Below are 17,082 nucleotides of genomic sequence, written 5' to 3'. Positions count from 1 at the left end.
TGTCTCTTCTAGCTGAAAAATCCTAGGAACGTTTTTATCCTGGAATATGGATTTTTCCCCCCAAATTCATTTTTGAAGCATATGTTTTCTAAAATACCATTTTAACATTATGTTCTACTTCACTGTATCCTATAAATGCATGGCTACTACTGGCTCAATGGAAGATTTTCACTTTGATTTCGTAAAACTGCAGTTGTCAAAATGAGTTTTCTCATGTTTGTTGACCGTCAGATGGTGATTGATATAGAAAAGTTGTCTTATTCCTGGTAAAATAGAAATTGTAGTCAATTTTCCTCTCAAATGTAAGAGCACAAGACAGAGTTCATTTAGAACATCATTTTGACATAATATGATTTTACTCTCTTCCCAAGTACTGTTTTGGACTCAGCTTCTGATGATAGATATTTAACTGCTTTTTTGCAGGGGGACAAAGGAAATCAAGGTGAAAGAGGCATTCAGGTATGTTGCTGGCTTTTTATTTTTGCTTGGCAATAAAATCAGGGCTTTGCTCTTTTTAGTTCTCACATGGCTTTTCCAGCTCCTTCCAGTTTTGCCATTAGTCTCTAATTGTTAAGTCCCAGCTCTCTTCTTGTCTTCTAAACTGTTTGGTCAATGTCAAATCTCATTTTAAGATTCTTCTCCACTCCAGTGTTGTAGAAAACTTGGGAACCAAATGGTTCAACAAGACAGATACAGATTTTACTACGTACTTCTAATATCTTTGTATATTTATGGAAAGTATGTATGTTTCCAGAAATGATTAGAAATGGCTTATAGCAAAAATAAGTTTGATAAGAAACCATTAACACCAATTATAAGACATGTTCAAACTAACAGATGGAAGGAGAATTATACCAAAAAATGAAATCAGGCTGAAGACATCTAATGATTTAGAAGGATGTTTCATTTGGGTGTCTTAGAAACAAAGGTGAGGAGCTCTAGAATTTCTGGAGGTTTAAAAGGAAATTACAAATTGAAGTAAGAGTGGAATTAGAATCTATTAATGTTAGAGTCTCAAAAATTGCTTTTCTACGGTTGATTCCATTTGTTTTACTTGAGATATTCAAGCCTTATTATGATTCTTTAAGTTAATTTTGAAATGAGTGAGGTGAATTTTAAGGAAGTATCTGTGAGCTCTAGACCCACATATTCCAATTCCCTTCTTTGTACTGAATTTGGATGACTCATGTGCACATCTGTGTGTCCAAAACAGAACTTGTCACCTTTCCCCATAAACCATCTCCTACTCTGTTCTTTGTCATAGTAATTGGTAGCACTATGTAATAACCTAAGGAAAAAGTCTAGAAAGTTATCTTAAAACCCATTCTCTTCTCTCTTCACCTGCAGTTTCACTTCTAAGCCTGTCTAGAACTTGGGCCCTTCTTCCTATTCACCGTGTCCTGATCACTTCTTGTCATGGGTCTCAAATTCTGCATTGTCCTCCTCCCTGTTCCCCTTGAGTGCACTCTCCTCTCTTCCTCCGATGCTCCTACCAGCATGCAATAAGGAAACTACAGACCCACTCAGGAATTCTTCCGTGGTATCCCACATGTTTCAAGATAAAGTCTGTCCTGGAAAATCCTTCCTTGTTTGACTAACTCTTTTTGGTCATTTAGGGTAGAGTTATTTTCCCTACCCTGTAGGACCCCTTTCTCTCAGATACACCTTCCTGTTCTGGTGGTATCCAGCCCAGATGTTTCAGTATGCATTTTCATCATTCTTGATTTAATGGCTTATCTTTCCCACCACACAGTAAGCAACTTGCAGGTAACCGTATCTTTGTTTCAGTGTCTCTGTGGGATAGCAAATAGGTGTCATTCAATAAATGTTGGGAGTCCACTTAGGTAAATTAATGAATAAATCACAATGCAAGAGTGATTCAAAATTTAAGTCACTAGATCATTCATTGATTATATTATCTAGGTATCAGTTTTCCTAGAAATTGCTAGTAATCTTGTCCAACATAGGGATGAAGTAGGGCTTTAGGGGCTAGGACCATGCATTATATGTGATGGATATCCAAAAATATTTATTAAATGGACAAATGTGTTTATGTCTTTACTATTTTTCTTCTTTTCTTATTTTTCCTGACTTAAATGTCTTCATGAAAAATGTTTTTATGGTACTTCTTTTGTTGAAGTATAACTGGCATATAACAGTATATGGTTGACCCTTATACAATGTCAGCTTGAACTCCCCAGTTCCACTTATATGCAGTTTTTTTTTCAATAAATAAGGTACAGTATCATAAATGTATTTTGCTTCTTTATGACTTTCTTAACATTTACTTTTCTCTAGCTTACTTATGAGAATATAGAATATATTACATGTAACATATAAAATATGGGTTAATTGATAGTTTATATTGTTAGTAAGGCTCCTAGTCAACCATGATCTATTAGTAGTTAAATCTGGGGGGAGTCAAAAGCTATATGCCGATTTTGGACTTTGAGGGAGGTTGGTGCCCTCAACGTCTGTGTTGTTCAAGAGTCAACTATATTGCAGGTGTACAAATTTGTTATGCATAATCTCTTCAAAATTTGTATACACTGTGAAACAATCATCACAATAAGTCTAGTTACCATCTATCACCGTGCATAGTTAGAAATTTTTTTCTTTTGAGGAGAACTTTTAAGAATCACTCTCTTAGCAACTTCAAATATACAGTATTACCATACTACCACTGTGGTAACCATGGCTATACACCCATCCCCTGGACCTCTTTATTTTATAACAGGAAGTTTATATCTTTTGAACCCCTTCACCTATTTCACCCACCCCCTATGGTTTCTGGAAACCATTATTGTGTTCTATCTACGATCTTAAATTTTTTGGTTTGGTTTGTTTGTTTGATTTTGTTAGACTCCACATATAAGTGAAATCATACAATATTTATCTTTCTCTGACTTATTTCACTTAGTGTCATGCCCTCGAGTTCCATCCATGTTGTCTGTCACAAATGGCAAGATTCCATTTTTCAAAATGTATGAGTAGTATTCCACTTTTGCAGTCTATTTTTAATTTTTAAAAATTCCTTTAAAGATGTCTTCTTGTCTTTGCATGTGTATAGCTAGCCCTGAACATGGTTATGTCACTGAAATTAATCAAATGTCCACAGCCATTGGATTTTTAAATTATTTTCATGTTGTTAATGTGAGGGTTGACTCTTTTTTCTTACTCTGAGAGACTAACTTCTTTCTTATATCATTTTATATATTTGCATCATTGCTTTGGTGACATTTTTTCTTCACCATAGGTTAATACATCACTTGTTTCTTATATGTGGTGGTATTATATGTGTGCGAGCTAATCAGTAATTTTTATTAAATTTTAAAGGGCCAAAAGGGAGAAAATGGAAGACAAGGGATCCCAGGGCAACAGGTATTTTTGTTTTCTCTGATAGTCAATGAAGTAATGAATCACATAACTGGATGGTGTTTGGAGGGGGTTACCTGCACATGGAAAAGAAAAGGAAGAAGGGCAGATATAGTACGCATTCTAAGCACCTAAGGAAGAAAATGTCAGGTGATGGTGGTGATAATGGGTTGTTTTAACCTTTTGCCTTATGTTTTCATTTTTCTACACCGTGAAACTTCCTTTCCCATGCTTTTTTCTGGTCAAATGAATGGCTAAAGGTAGGCAACTCCACCTGTATCTTAGAATAGTTATTGGCCAAAGGCAACCATACAGTGGCAGTATCTCCTTATCTACTGATCAGTCTTGATTTTTTTTTTCTTGAAACGTGAGTAGGTGAAGTCTATTAGGTGTGGAGAAATGTACTTGTTTCCCTCTTATGTGTTCAGAGATAGAATTTCCTACAATAGAGATTCATTAAATGCTATCTTGAGGGACTGTGTTATGGAATAGATTCATAATAAAATTGTTTTGCTTCTTCCCTGACTAAACTCTCCTCATTAAATAGTGTTCCAGTGAGATTGCCATATGGCCTGCAAGTTCAGTCAGAGCTGAACTGGACCAAAAGAGGCATGCAAGTGATTTGTACCTAATGTAGCTTATGTGCTGCTTCTTTGCCAATAATTAAGCTCAGATCCAACTCAGTACACCCTTGGAAGGGCAGACTATACAGAGAGACCCTTGATGGGGTAGACCTTTTTCAAATGTGACATTCAAGAGAGATTCAGCAATTATACTGGTTCTGGAGAGACGGGGATAAAACCGTGAGTGATGTCTTTGAGGACAGGGGTCTCTTTCCCTCACCTGGAGAAATCTGTGAGACCATGGGGGTGAGATCTGAAAGCATATGGTCAAAAGGTTGTTTATAGTAGAAGGTGGAAGGTCAGTGCTGATATTAGGAAGAGTTGAGAATTTAGAAGCTAACACGAAGAGCAAAAGTAACTAAAATGAGAAATGGCCCGAGTTTGCCTGCATAAAAGTATGTTCAGTAAATCGTGTCTTTTAATTTTAATGCTCCTCCACTTGACTCCAGTACTCTTGATGACACAGCCAGCCCTGTCCCCATTCTTCTCACTGGCAGCACAGACCGCCTCCCCCTTGATTTCCCCAAGTTAATCACACAATATATATAAACAGCTGTTCTCATAGGAGGACCTTCACCTCTTCATCCATTCAACCTCTGCAACCCCGGCCTTACCCCCAAATTCTTACAATAACTGTCTGAAAAGAAGGCTATTTCCTGTGGAGTCTGAGCTCACAACCTTGCCAAGTCACTGGCTTACACAGTGCCCTTAACGTGTTTTTTTTCCCCCACACTTCTCAAGGAAAATAATAATCATCTCCCCAGGCAGGTTTTGAGTTCCCTAGAAAGCCTCTGCCCTAAATTTGTCAGATGCTGCATTTCTCACCACCAGGAACTCTGAGCCCTTAGGGAGCACCTGGGGGTCAAAGCAACTATTGCTTTTCAGCAGCTGAATAGTTGTCCCAAGCTCTTTAAATAAACAGTCCTAGTTTACCTGTCATCCTACCAAGGGATGCAAGTGTGTGATTTCTTGGCCTTCGTGTTGTGTTTTGCTCATGAAATCATCCTGGTGGATTCTCAGAGGACAGCTGTTTTCAGTTTCAGCTCTAATTCAGTTCTAGCCCTGAGAACTTAACTCCGCTGTCTTTCCTCTTGTATGAGCTCTAGTTGTAGGCTTATGTCTGGTAGGGAACACCCCTGCCTTTCTTCAGAAACCCTAATATTTAAAAAATAGTCTTACAGTATTTTACTCACTAATATATTTTTATATGAAAATTTAGTGTTTTTATGCTCTCATTTTAATTTGAGAATCATCCTTTCTCTGTGCCATACATGAATTTTACCTAACTTGTCTTCCCCTTTGTCTAATCTGGGTATCCGTGTCCAAGAAACCTAGAGATGATGCTAAATAAATATTCAAACTCAAAATTCATAGTGTGAAGTGTTATGCACTAAATTTTGTGTTGGATTTCGGAATACCAGTTGCTAATTATAAAGTTGAATCATGAAATCCTGCCTGTGTGCGTACAAGCTTTACCCTGATCCCTGAACTGGTACTGGGTGAGTGTATGAGGAATTTCAAAAATGGGAAATTTTAATGCCTTTCCTGAAAGTTCTTATCACCTGTAATTTGTCATTGCAATGAATACATGAGAAATGAGTGGGAAATAATTTAATATAGCCATTCAGAGGCACTCAATGATTTTAATGGTGAGTGAATTCCCTGTGTGGGCTCCCCAGTGTGCGTATCACTTGGGAAAAATACCATTTATACCTCACACTGCTTTTCTAATCTCTGAATTACCACCGGTGAGTGGTTTAGGCATAGGACAGATGAGTATTTTCTTCCCTGTTAATCACTTTGAATGGCATCATTGCTTTAACTCATCTTTTATAAGTAGCACTCAATTGAAATTTAATTTTAAAGACATAAACTTGGGAAAATAGAGTATTTAATCACCCCAATAAAAGACTAAATATATCCTACCTGATTTGAGCTTAATTTCAATTAAAATAGCAGTGTATTTAAAATTCAGAATAGAATTTAAATAAAATTCAACTGGAATCCCTTTCTAACCTACATATTTGAACTTCATGTAAAAATACTCATATCTAAGAATGACACAGTTACATAAATTCACATTTTTCTATTATCTAGTTAACATATTGCATTGTCCTTAGTCTCCTTTGAAATGGCAAAAAAAAGTATCAAAAATACTTCTTTCACTGATTCTGTCAGTACTTTTCAAATTAAAAGCTGACATTTGGTATTGCCTGGGTGGCTCAGTGGGTTAAGTATCTGCCTTCAGCTCAGGTCATGATCTAAGGGTCCTGGGATTGAGTCCCACATTGGGCTTTCTGCTTGGCGGGGAGCCTGCTTCCCCCTCTCTCTCTGCCTGCCTCTCTGCCTACTTATGTGCTCTCTCTCTCTCAAATAAATAAATAAATCTTTTTAAAAAAACCTAAAGTCTAATTAAATATATAGCAAAAGATGCATGCCACATTTCTAGTAGTATACCTTGCACAGTTATTATTGTTTTTTCCCCTATTAATTTTCAAAGGGAATTCAAGGCCATGAGGGTGCAAAAGGAGAGGTATGTCATATGCTCTCTTTTCAGTCCTTATTGCTTGAGTTTTCGGTGCTGTAGAAATCTAGCTATAGGCATCACAAACAGAAAATGCCTTTCATGTTCTTCAGTTCTTAAATAGTGGTTTTTGTAATATGCAGACTCATTGAATTAATTATGAAATGTTACATATTTGTGAATGTCAATGGTTCTCCTTCTAGATTAAGAGCTAATTTTTTTCTGTCTGTGTTTCAACAAAGAACACTGTGTTTCTGTATTTGTCTCTCTAGAATGTAAACTCTTTGGGAACAGGGCTGTGTCATGTTTGCTGTTTCCCTGGCACTAGACGTATTACCTACACAATACGCTCAATGAAGAGAGGATATTTGTGGAGTTGGGTGGATGGGTAGATGGGTGGATGAGTAGGCCTTGAATATGACATGAAGTTTCCTTGTATAATGTACATTATATATACATGTATGTATATAGTCATATGCAGATCTGTAAGGAAGTCTTTGATGCAATTTTGCCTTCCGAAACATTTAAATAGAACTTTTAACGGTTTCTTCTGATTTTAGAGAGGTGAAAAGGGAGAGCCTGGTGTCAGAGGTGCCATGGGACCAAAAGGAGAGTCTGGGGTGGACGGCCTCATGGGGCCTGTGGGTCCCCAGGGACAGCGTGGGGAAGCAGGTCCTCAGGGACCTCCAGGACTGGATGGGAAGCCCGTACGTATTCTGCTTCTTCCTTAGTTCTTGCATTTTCATTGCTTTTTACTTGGTATGTACACGTTATAACCCCTAATAATTTGATGCAGGGGAGAGAATTTTCAGAACAGTATATTCGACAAGTTTGCACCGATGTATTAAGAGGTAAGTCTCAAACAGATTTTAATAACTTTAAAATTACTAAAGTGATACAGATTCTTGGTAGAAATTATGAAAGACATAAAATAAGAAAGGACATTTGTAAATCCCTGTTTTTGTCTAGGTGAGTATGCTTATGAAGATGAAAGTTATATGTACTCTTTTGTAATCTTTTTAATAAAGAAGTTTATCATTATTTTACCATGAATTAAATTTTCTTTTCTGACATAACTCTGAAAACTTAATTCATAAATACAGATGTCTATAATTTACCAGTTTCTTTTTTGGGGTTTGCTTTCACTTTTCCTTCCCATTTTAAGCAATTGCTACAAAAAAATGATGACACAGACCAATGAGTTAAAATCTAGAAGCAAAATTATTGGTCAACAGATTGGCATCTGTATGTTATAAAAAATGAGTAAGATGTTACTAAACTCATTTGCCATTTAAATATAAGGGGTGGGACTTCTTTGTTTTTAAGCTCAGCTACCAGTCTTACTTCAGAGTGGAAGAATTCAAAGTTGTGATCATTGCCAGTCTCAACACGGTTCCCCTGGCATTCCTGGACCGCCTGGTCCCATAGGCCCAGAGGGTCCTCGAGGATTTCCTGGTTTGCCGGGAAGAGATGGCATTCCTGGGTTAGTGGGTGCTCCTGGACGTCCAGGTGCCAGAGGATTAAAAGGTACTTCAACTTTATGTGCATAAACAAACGATAAAAAAGGGTATGTTTTGTGTTCATTCTCTAAATTGATTTAATAGGCATGGGTTCATCTTTGTTTTTAGGATGACAAAAAGCTCTTGTATACCTAAGTCTTCAAATAATTTGTCAACCAGTTAAAAAGCAAGTTTTCTATTATCTTAAAGCAATATTCTAAACTAAAGCAAGGTTGAAGTCTGAAGCTTGTGAAATGACAAATTAGAAAAAGTTGACATTGTACTTAGAGATTTGGACTGAGTTTTTAATAAGAAGGTCTTTAAGTAGTCACAGACACTATTTCCTCTGTTTTGACATCAGTAACTTCTGTTACCTTATTGGAAAGGTTTTTTCCTCTTATAGGAAAAATTAACTTACTAATGGCCCACAACTTACTTCTCTTTGAATGTTTATATGAAATGTCATTTGATAATATTTTCCTTTTTATTTCCTATTATATGAACAATTTAGAAGTTCAATCACAGTGATAAATAAACAACTGTGATTAACAGAAAGGGCTAATAATCCCAAACCATTTTCCTTTTAAATATTTAATCCTTGTTACATCTTTCTAGATCAGTGATAATTTTGGAAATTTTTCCTTCAAAAATTCTGTTTCCCATGAGAAATAATAAATGGCAAGCTATTTTAAAAGATTTTTCTTTCAATGTGTGTATTAACAAATTTGAAAGAAATCATCTAGGAGGAAGTGATTTTATAGGAAAAGTAAGCATGTTCCTGTCTTTGACACGCTGCAGGTCTACCAGGAAGAAATGGGGCAAAGGGGAACCAAGGGTTTGGGTACCCCGGAGATCAAGGTCCTCCTGGTCCCCCAGGTAAGACTTGCTATATGCTCATAAGTGTACTGTATATTTGGCTTTAAGATGATCACCAACCTATGTCAAAAAATTGAAAATCAAGACATTTGTTTACTTTTTTGAATGAATCACATTCAACACATTGAGCTCTAATTCCTAGATTTTTCTTCCTCTGTCATATTCACAACTCATTTGGGATTTTCTTTTGTTTTTTGTTTGGCAAGCCTTAGAAGACGACTCTATAGAGTAGTTTTTTACTGGTCTTAGTCACCCATGTTTATCTGGTGTATATCACTGTTCCATCTTTATGATTCCCAAGGAAGCAACGTAACTGAAACAGTGGACTCTTTAAGTCACTCTCTGCTACTGTGTGATTTAACTTTGTGAGGCCTCCATTTCCTCATTTGTGAAATGGTGATGAGATGGTACGTGCATCATGACATTGGAAAATAACCTGAGTTAATACTTGTAGTGTGTTTGGGATAGTGCATAACAATCATGTTTTCAATTAAATGTGTACTATTATTTTCAAAGACTTTATTTATTTGAGAGAGAGAGATAGAGAGAAGTTGAGAGAGCAGACTCCCCGGTGAGCAAGGAGCCTGATGCAGGGCTTGATCGCAGGAGCCTGAAATCATGACCTGAGCCAAAGTCAGACGTTCAAATGACTGAGCCACCCAGATGGCCCCTGTTATCATTCTAGATGTTATTACCTCAAGAAGCTTTTGGGTGGGTTAAAGGATTCAACAGTCTTTGTGTAAAATACTTGGAAGTATATCCACAGCTGTAGTTAGTGTTAAATAAATGTTTCTGAGTAGTAGCTGCAGGAATAATTACTCATGTAAAGTACCTCAGACCCCTCTGCTCCATTTCAAAAGCTGAATTATTTTGTTCTTTTGAGTCATCAACTTTTTATTTTATTATATATATATATTTTTAAAAGATTTTATTTAATTACTCGAGAGAGAGAGAGAGCGAGCACATGAGCACACGGGATTCAGGGGGCCAAGGGAGAAGCAGACTCTCCTCAGAGCAGGGACCCTGGGATCATGACCTGAGCCGAAGGAAGCCGCTTAACCACTGAGCCACCCAGGCATGCAGAGTCATCAACTTCTTAGAAGGCCAAAACCCTAAGTTAACTCTCCTTCCTTTGAGCATGCTCATTGAACTAATTCTGCAGTGGTTCACAAATGAGAGGTGTAATACCTTTGTGTGTCTGTTGATCACAGCTTTTGCATGGTAATGAGTGTATTTAGTGTATTTAAATGTGGAAACTCAGAAATGTGTCTATTGGAAATAGTCATTTCACTGCAAATATGGCACAAAAGTCACATCAGTAAAGTTTTAGCTTACTGATCTATTCACTTGCTAATTTATAATAATATTGGCAGAAGATACGCTGGAAGGAAGAAATGGGTTCGGGCAACCCACCAATTGAAATGTTAGAATGTTAGGTCTGTGTCTCAATCAGCAGCATGACTGCTGTATTAATATAGCTTAGCCCAGCTTTATAAAAATTGCTGATTATTTTTGGATAGTCCTTTCCCCATGGAAGGTATACAGGATTAGCAAAAGAGTCCCTCCTCTTCTCACATATGTGCAAATATGTAAAACTTAAAATTTCTTTTTTTCGGTTTAAGTTTTTTACAGAATCAGCTGTCATCAAAAACCAAACTCCTCTGTTCATATATTGCTCATGTCCCACCTTAGGTCCAGAGGGTCCTCCTGGAATAAGCAAAGAAGGTCCTCCAGGAGACCCAGGTCTCCCAGGCAAAGATGGAGATCATGGAAAACCCGGAATCCAAGGCCAACCAGGACCCCCAGGCATCTGCGATCCATCACTATGTTTTAGTGTAATTGTCGGAAGAGACCCATTTAGAAAAGGACCAAACTATTAGTGTCTGATGCCTCATTCAGCAACCTAGGCATGGTGCTTTTCTCTTATGGTCTTTTGCATCTCAGGAAGATAACAACAGTAATCCCTTGAAAGAAACTAAAGTACCTCGGTGTTCTTATTATTTTTTTTTCTTAAGGAAAACTATATAAAAGGTCACATATACTGATTTTAAAGGCTCTGCAGTAATCCAGAGCCTTTAGATTAGTAGCATTAACTAAATCTCAAGGGTTTCTTGTAAGTCCATTTATTTTAATCAAAGTTGAATATTAAAAAACCACCATTGCCTGTTAGCCAGTCAATTTCAGTCACTGTGAAATATTTCACATTCAGCTTCCATGCAGCAGAGTAATTGAGTTCAATTTCATGTCTGTGTGAATTTCATGTTTCATATTTCCTAGCACATGCTTGTCCATTAGCCAAAACACGTGTCTGGTGTCGCTGGAAAGAACATTGGGCTGATACTCAGCTAGGACAGACCGTGTTGCCACACCAGTCATTTACTCCAGTGTCTGTGCTTACTGGGGAGGGACAGTGGACTGACTGGTGGGCATTCAGGGTTTTTAATATCACCTCTCAATGAGGCGAATGTGTTTCTTAAGTACATTTCCAAATCCTTGAATTATGCTAAGAAAGAGTATTGATTACATTGGGCATGGACAAAATTGTTGTTAAAAACATGTTAAAAACATGTCAGAAAAAAGTTTCATTGTACCTGGTCAGTATGTTCCAAGGAAATGCAGTTTTTGGAATTCTAAAAAGACTTCATTCTTCACATTTGCTTAGTAATTGGAACGTCTGTTGTATGCCTTCATTTTCCATTCCACTTATTTTATGTGTATGTTCCTATATGTTAACTTCCATTTGTAGCAAAGCTAATGGGAATAAATGCTCTAGTTGAAAGGGAAGGTAACTCTACAGCTCCTAGTATGTCTTGATATTTTTAGCAGACTTTAAAATATTATGGACAGTCTTTGTGTACTGTACTTACTGCTTTTGTAAGGAACATATTTGAGATATTTCATTCTAATCGTGCTCTATATTTTGTTACATGCTTGTTATTCAAAGTATAATAAAGTTTTGTACAGGCCTGTTTGCAGTGGTTTCTTTTTTATACATAATTTTAACTGAGAGTTGAGTATAGTATGATGTCCCATGGTCATTTATTCAATAGATATACTTTATTGAGTTATTTACTTTATTCTTTATGAACTTGTTCATCTGAAATAAGAACTTAGAAATTCAGTTGCTGTGCTACTCACATAAAGAGGGGCAGAACCTGCTTCCTGGCCCAGGAATGGTTGTTGATCAGTGTTCAGCTTAACTGACATGTCATTCTACCACTCTGGTGAGGACCTCAGGGGAGACTGATGTTCCTAACGTTCAGTAGCAGAGTTAGTGCAAGGCTTGTTTTGTGTTGTTTTTGCTTTTGTTGTTGAAGTAGAGTTGACACCCAGTGTTCCATTAGTTTCAGGTGTACAACATCATGATTCTATACGTTATACTGTGCTCACCACAACGGGGGCTCCCATTGGTCACCCTACGATGCTCTTACATTACTATTGGCTATATTCTCTATGCTGTGCCTTTAATCGGCGCGACTTACTCATTCCATAACTGGAAGCCTGGATCTCCTACTCTCCTTCACCCATTCTTCCCATCCTCCTATCCATCTCCCCTCTAGCAACTATCAGCCTGTTCTCTGTAATTATGGGTATGTTTCTGCTTTCTGTTTGTTTTTTAGATGCCACACGTAAGTGAAACCATATGGTATTTGTTGTTCTCTGTCTGTTCACTTAGCTAATATGCTCTAGGCCCATCCATGTTGTTGCAGATGACAAGCTTTCATTCTTTTCTTTTTCATGGCTGGGTAATATTCCATTGTATGTATGTACACCACAACTTCTTGATCCCTTCATTTGTCAGCGGATGTTTGGGCTGCTTCCATAATTTTGTCATTGTAAATAATGCTGCAGTAAACATAGGGGTGCATATGTCTTTTTGAATTAGTGTTTTTGTTTTCCGTGGGTGAATATCCAATAGTGAAATCATGGACCATACAGTATTTCTATTTTTAATTTTTTGAGGAATCTGCATACTATTTTGTACAATGGCTGCACAAGTATACATTCCCACCAACAGTATAGAGGGGTACATTTTCTCTGCATTCTTGCCAACACATATTTTTTGTTTGTTTGTTTGTTTGTTTGTTTTGGTTTGGTTTTTTAACTTTTATGTTCCAGCCATAGCATAAGGCTGGTTTTGTTGTTCTATCTCTAGCAAAGCCCTGGGTATCTGCTTACGCCTAACCCCCAGCTAATTATGACAATATCTGTTAAGACAGTGGTAAAGGAGTGGAACAGGGTAGTAAATATCACCATTCATTCAACCACTATGTGGCCATTAAGTGGCAGGTAGGGTGCCAAGGATAAAATGGTAATATAGTGGCACTTTCTGGCCTGAGGTTGCTCTTGTGTAATGAGGTGCAGGTAAGTAAACAGGTAATTCTAACACAGTCATTCTAAGAAAGGAGAAAATGCTATGGACTACATTGTGTATCTCCTAAATTCATATGTAGAAGCCTTAACTCCCCTGTGACCATATTTGGAAACAGGGTTTATGGGTGGCAATGCAGGTTAAATGAGGTCATAAGGGTAGGGTACTAATCCTATAGCACCGATGGCCTTAGAAGAAGAACAAGAGGGAAATCTCTCTCTTTCTACATGAATACAGGAAGGGTCCTGGGAGCACATAGAGATAGGATGACTGTCAACAAGCCAGGAAGGAAGCCCACCTTGATCTCGGACTTCCAGTCTCCAGAATTGTGAGAAAATCACTTTCTGTTGTTTAAGCCTGCCAGTCTTATGCTGCCATAACAAAATAGTATTTTGTTATTTGCTGCCCAAGCTCATAGGAAAGAGGTGAGGGTAGGGAAAACTTCTCTAAAGCAAGCAAAGATTAGAAACTGAGATTTGAAAGGCTAGGAGGCATTAGCATAACCAAGTCATGTCAAGATAATGAAAACAAGCAAAGGCTGGGGGAGTTAGAAAAACATGGAGAATTCGGAGAGTAAAACCTGTGAAAAACCATGTTACTTTTATTATCCTTACTTTAATATTGCAAGGTGAAATATTTCTGTAATATATCGTGGTATATGTTTTGTCCTAATGTATTTATCCCTTGGACAAATTTGAGATTAACTGTTTTACACTGACTTTCACAAATGAGCAGGTGAATGAGTTTGTTTTGCATTGTAATGGTGTGTCAGCACCATGTTACAGGCAAAGCCCTTTTATTGTCGTTACAGAAGCATGGCTTCTGTAGTGGGTTTGCCTGGGTTCAACCCCCCCACCTTCGTTTTCCAGTGAGTCTTCAGAAAATTTATCTAGTTCTTCATGCCAAGATTTCTTCATATGTTAAATGGGGAATATTAATAGTACTTACCTAATAGTAAGAATGAGTATTTTGAGGATTAAAAGAGATGAAATGAAAAATTACTTCATGGAATAAAGTCTGCTAATTTACCAGAACCATACAAATAATGTGAGGTTAGCAATATTTTGATGAAATTTTAGCTAGTCAAAAGATTTTGTATCTGAGTAACTCAGACTGTTAAAACTGATTAATCTGCCTCATTGCAATTCAGAATGAAACTCTCAGTCTGAAGGGTAAAAATAATTCTCAGTAAAAGCTGTCCACCAGATTTTGGCCATCTTGGTCAAAAATGTAAAGTGGGAACAATTGAGGGGAAAACCCCCACAAACCCTGGGGGGTTATAGTTTTGGGGTGTTTTATCTGTATTTTATTAACTCTGTACTTTTATGAGCTCTTTTTTCCCTAGTTCTTAGAACTTCACCAGGTAATTATTTAATTTTCATCATGAGGAAATTTTTAATTGAGGTGGAACTGAAAAAAAAATCATTCTTTAATCCCCAGTAGAGGGCAGCAAAATACATATATGTGCTCATACAGAACCAAGCCATGATAAACAATCACTACATATATTTAACGTGAAAATTTTCTCAGTTTTGCAAGCTTGGTTAGATTTATATCCTCAAAACTATGATTCCAAAGAAGGAAAAAATTATAACATTTTTGTAAATTGAACTCCTAAACCAGTTAATAATGAAGCTCTTTATATCCGATATATTGCTTATCTGTTTTATCTTTGTATGATACAGGTCATCTAATTAAAGTGCTCTGGCTTGGAGCTTTGATTATAACTTCAGTCTGATAACTCTGTTGTCAAAGGAGAGGCTTGAAGCTCAGACTTGGTATTTCTCAGTTACAGATCTGGCCAACTGGCTGGTGTTTTAGCTTTTTTGTGCCCAGGGCAGACAGAAAGCTGCCCTTAGCACTATCTAGAATTTACAGGTGAGTAAACCACACATCCCAGAATCCTGGAACAGTAGATTTTATAAAAGGTCAGCACTAGAGATGATCAGTACTGTGGCTAAAGCATTAAGAGCCTACTCTCCAAGGACTGTGGGACATGATGGGGAGCACAAAAGGGAAACTTCAATTAAAAGTTTGTCCAATTAAAAGTAACTTTGGGGTGGCTGGGTGATGGACATTGGGGAGAATATGTGCTATGGGGAGTGCTGTGAATTGTGTAAGACTGATGATTCACAGACCTGTACCCCTGAAACAAATAATATATTATACATTAATAAAAAAAAAAAGTAACGGGAAAGACCAGAAATAAGCCCATAATTTAGTTAAATTGAGCTGTAAATGTTTCTCCAGAATGTCTCAAGAAAACCTTATCTTAAAAGGTATGTAGAAAAATTGTATTTTGCTTCAAGGAACACATTTGAAATAAAGAACATCGCTGTTTCTATTCACTAAATTATTTTTGTGTTCCGCCTTTCTAAAAGTAGGTTTTCACAAAGGAACTTTGAATAAGCAGACTTTAAAAGTCCCATATTGGTGTCCTAGATGAAAAGGACCCTTTGAAATCGCTGACTGGAGGATCCTATCTGGAGAACTGAAACACAGTGATAGTGTTTTTCCATCATGTCCCCAGTTTGGTTAACATTTCAAAATAATATGAAAAATATTAAATTTGAAAAGTGTCTATGGATCTTACAAAGTGAAATTCAAAGTGAAATTTTGAAATAAGGCATTTTGACAACAAAAAAGGTAGAGTCCTGTGACATGTGATATTGGACGGATCTGATAATTACCCTGAATTTGTTTTCTTATCTCTGAAACATAGGGTTTAAATTACTATGTTTTTTCGACCTGGGCTGTACGTCACAAATCACCTAGGCAACTTTAAAAAAGTTTCCTTACTTTGGCTTTATGGAGAGATTCTGGTGTAATTGGTTTGTCTTCCAAGCAGAGGCAGGAGATGTACAGAGGCCCGGGGCCAGAGTAGAAGTAAGTCTCTATTTGTGGGTTTTAGAAGGCTGATGGTAGAAGGTGGCAAAAGATAAAGGTGGAGATATTGGGAATGGGAAAAGGGATGAAGAGGGAAGGAGAAGATATTACAGTGTCTTGCAGGATTTTAAGGATGAAATAGCGGGAAGAGATTTGCATTGCAGAAGGATCACTCTAACAAGAGTGAGAGTAGATGAAACCAGGCAGGACTGGAAGTGGAGAAGCTAATTAAATGCCAACACCATGGCACTGAGGATAAAGGTGAAGATAAAAGAGGGTAAGACAGAAGCAGAGGGGATGGGAAAATAAAAGGCCATTAATTTATTCTACGGTAATCGCGGATAACTTCCAGAATGCACCCAGTAACACCAGGAAAGTGAGGTCTTGCTGGTACAGTGCGAGTTAGGGTATGAACCAAATTTTCCAGACTTCCACTTGGCTGTTGACATGGGCCAAGCTTGTGTGTAGGGCTCGAGCTGCATCTTCTAGGGGCCTCTCTTGCAAACGTTGGGAAGGTTAGCCTGAGAACCATGGTCTAGAATGTGAATGGAAAGGTATTTGTTTCAGGCTTCCACTGGGGCAAAACATGCCAGCCTGTTTCTGATACTGGCTCTGACTGTGACAAGAAGTCTCCACACTTATGTGTTATTCATACCAGCCTTTCACTGACAACGGGAGTAAAAACACTCTGTTTTTCTTTTCTCTCTGATGCCTCAGGATTCCATAAAGGTGACTTGTGCTGTGACCCTTTAGGAACATCTGATGTTATAACTGCTGTGGCATGGGTCACCTGCACTAGTGTAGGAACGTAATAGGTAAGCTTTTCATTTGTTATAACATGGTGTCTACTGGTTTGACATAATTTCAAATCCATGTGTTGATGACAAAGACCAAAAGAAAATGCAGTTGATTTTAGAAGTAAAGTTT

The 17,082-nt window shown here is 37.4% G+C and overlaps 1 protein-coding gene across 4 annotated transcripts in view; it reads left to right on the top strand.

Annotated features, from left to right (window-relative positions):
* COL21A1 (collagen type XXI alpha 1 chain) overlaps positions 1-11,868 on the top strand; it is a 280,569-nt gene extending 268,701 nt beyond the window's left edge. For 3 of the 4 annotated variants that reach the window (XM_032340301.1, XM_032340300.1, XM_032340304.1), the window contains 8 exons: positions 424-459; positions 3,337-3,381; positions 6,499-6,531; positions 7,083-7,229; positions 7,319-7,373; positions 7,849-8,049; positions 8,820-8,897; positions 10,590-11,868. In XM_032340301.1, the coding sequence (XP_032196192.1) occupies positions 424-459; positions 3,337-3,381; positions 6,499-6,531; positions 7,083-7,229; positions 7,319-7,373; positions 7,849-8,049; positions 8,820-8,897; positions 10,590-10,777 (783 nt within the window). In that variant the 3' untranslated portion in view covers positions 10,778-11,868. The remainder of the gene's footprint in view (positions 1-423; positions 460-3,336; positions 3,382-6,498; positions 6,532-7,082; positions 7,230-7,318; positions 7,374-7,848; positions 8,050-8,819; positions 8,898-10,589) is intronic. The other variant, XM_032340302.1, reaches the window with a different exon arrangement.
* The last annotated feature ends 5,214 nt before the right edge of the window (positions 11,869-17,082 follow it).

This window comes from Mustela erminea, chromosome 4 (assembly GCF_009829155.1).
Source record: "Mustela erminea isolate mMusErm1 chromosome 4, mMusErm1.Pri, whole genome shotgun sequence".
Lineage (NCBI taxonomy): Eukaryota > Metazoa > Chordata > Mammalia > Carnivora > Mustelidae > Mustela > Mustela erminea.
This window is presented reverse-complemented; position numbering and strand designations above follow the sequence as displayed.